Consider the following 2,325-nt stretch of genomic DNA (forward strand, 5'->3'; position numbering starts at 1 on the left):
TCCATCTCTTGTTCATCTAATATATATTCTAAGGTAATATTTCTCTCATAGTTTGAATCTCCTTTTACTGCTCTTATAGTTTTTGCATAAAATAGTTTCAATCTCAATTTATCATATTTCCTTTTGTATATGGTGCTTTATGAAGTTGAAAAATATTGGTCTAAACAATAGAAATTCATTTTAATAGATATTGCAGATCGGATAGATCTTCCCCAAATACGCACGCACAATTATTAAGCATTTGATAGCTTCATGAAAATTTTCAACTGATGTAAATTTTCAATTAATAATTAAAGACCAAAAATGTTGAGCCCCATTATGCTTATTTGAATTTGTTTTTTGTTCTCAAACATGACTGACAAAAGAATGGCTTAGATGTACATATGGTTGGTGATTTACCAGTTGACCACTTTTTTTGGATCAAAAGTACATAATCATATCATTGTCAAAATACTTATTTCGTAGTTTGTTTGATTGCTTTTGAAACATATACTACATGGCATCGTAGATGTGTTGTATCTCATTACAAAGCTATGCTCTTGTATTTTATTTGAACAATTTTATTTTTCAATAAAGTATTAGGCCTTATTTTGTATGTTTGGCATCAAAAGTTTTTATAAGATCCCATATACAATTTTTTTTATTATGATTTTCAGCCATCATGTATTTTTTAAGCTTTGCTGTTTTCACTGTCTAAAATAGGTTCATATTTATGCGTATGTATGTTTTATGTTCATTTCTTTAACATCATGTTTATTTATTGATTTTTTCAAGATTCTGGTTTGGGATTTTTGTTGAAACAAGAGGCATGGAGCTATATTCCAATCTTTCTGAAGATGAGATGGTGGCATGCATATATGTTTTTGTGCATGTCTACTTACCTCACTGACTAATGCTGTTTATGTTAATTATTTTAATCATTCAATATAAATTATTAGTTTTACTATTTGAGTAGATATGTGTTGTGACTTGCTTCTTTTGATTTTAATATAAATCAAAAAATAAGTAAAAAAAATTAAAAAACCTATTAACCAACACTACTCACCACCCAAACAACACCACCTATCAACACCACGGCCACCACCCTCATCCACGAAACCACTACCCACCATCATCAACCACGACCACCACCACTCATTACCACCACTACCCCAATCTACTGCCCACCAAAACCACTACCCACCATCCCCACCACAACCACCCATCATTAGCACCCACCAACCACCTACTATTATTACCACCAGGGGCGGAACATAAGCACTACAACTAAGGGGGCCGAAATCAAAACTTCATAATTAAACTATATAAACAAGTTTTATTTGGTTCGAAATTTTGACATATCAGAAGTGTAAACAAGAAAACTAATAAAGACTATTACATTTTTTTATCAAAGTGGAACACAACGATCTTTTGCTTTTTTAAAGTCTTATAGAACTGTTTCTAAACTAATCTCTTCAGCAAGTTCCCTTTCGAAGTGCAAAACTAATGAGTCATTCAAAAACTCGTCTTCCATCTTATTCCGTAACCTTGTTTTAATGAGGTTCATTGCTGAAAATGATCTCTCTGTTGTAGCAGTAGAGACTGGAAGAGTAAGTATGAGACTAGTTACTCGATAAATAAGATGAAAGTTTGCTACTCTTCTAGTCTTTATCAACCATTGACACAATTTTAACATAGATGTCAATAGTTTATAATCTACATGCTGAACAACATCAATCTCATAATGTTGAAGTTGAATCTTCAAAACTACTTTTTCTTGTTCATTGAAATCTTCAGGATAAAACTTCTCTACTAACTCAATTATATCACCACTTCGAAAAGGCTCATCAACACTTTTAGGATCTAAAGTTGTTGAAAGTCGAAGCAACTCCGTAGAGCTATCGCTGAATCGATGATTTAGTTCCATTATTTGACAATTAATTGCTTCGTAAAATATATCTACTCGGTAATGATGTTCAAGTGTATGATCACTACGCTCATTACGAGCTCGAGCCCCTCTACTAAAGTATGGAGAAGACCTACTGGGGATATCAATGTTGCGTTCCTGACAAAATGACATAACAAGAGAGAGCAACCCATCCCATCTTTCATCTTTCATTTTTTGTAATAACAATTTGGTAGATGCAACTAGCCTCAATGCATTACAAATATATTGAGATTGTCTTTATAAAGCTTGGCAAAGTAAATCAATGATCTCCATTATTTCTTTCTCGAGATGAAGAACAAAAATGAACTCAAATGTAGTAATAGTCTCATATGCTGAATCTGCATCGCCTTTGATTGAACCGGTGCCATCTTCAATAATTTTAAGTAAAACCTCACAAG

General features: G+C 32.6%; 1 protein-coding gene across 1 annotated transcript; it reads right to left on the bottom strand.

Annotated features, from left to right (window-relative positions):
* Nucleotides 1-1,426: 1,426 nt before the first annotated feature.
* On the bottom strand, nt 1,427-2,098 carry LOC145003012 (uncharacterized). Its single transcript, XM_078962181.1, has one exon. It carries the CDS (start codon nt 2,096-2,098, stop codon nt 1,427-1,429), a length of 672 nt encoding a protein of 223 aa, XP_078818307.1.
* Nucleotides 2,099-2,325: the final 227 nt, after the last annotated feature.

The sequence above is a fragment of the Lactuca saligna genome, chromosome 1, assembly GCF_052625555.1.
Source record: "Lactuca saligna cultivar CGN05327 chromosome 1, ASM5262555v1, whole genome shotgun sequence".
Taxonomy (NCBI): Eukaryota; Viridiplantae; Streptophyta; class Magnoliopsida; order Asterales; family Asteraceae; genus Lactuca; species Lactuca saligna.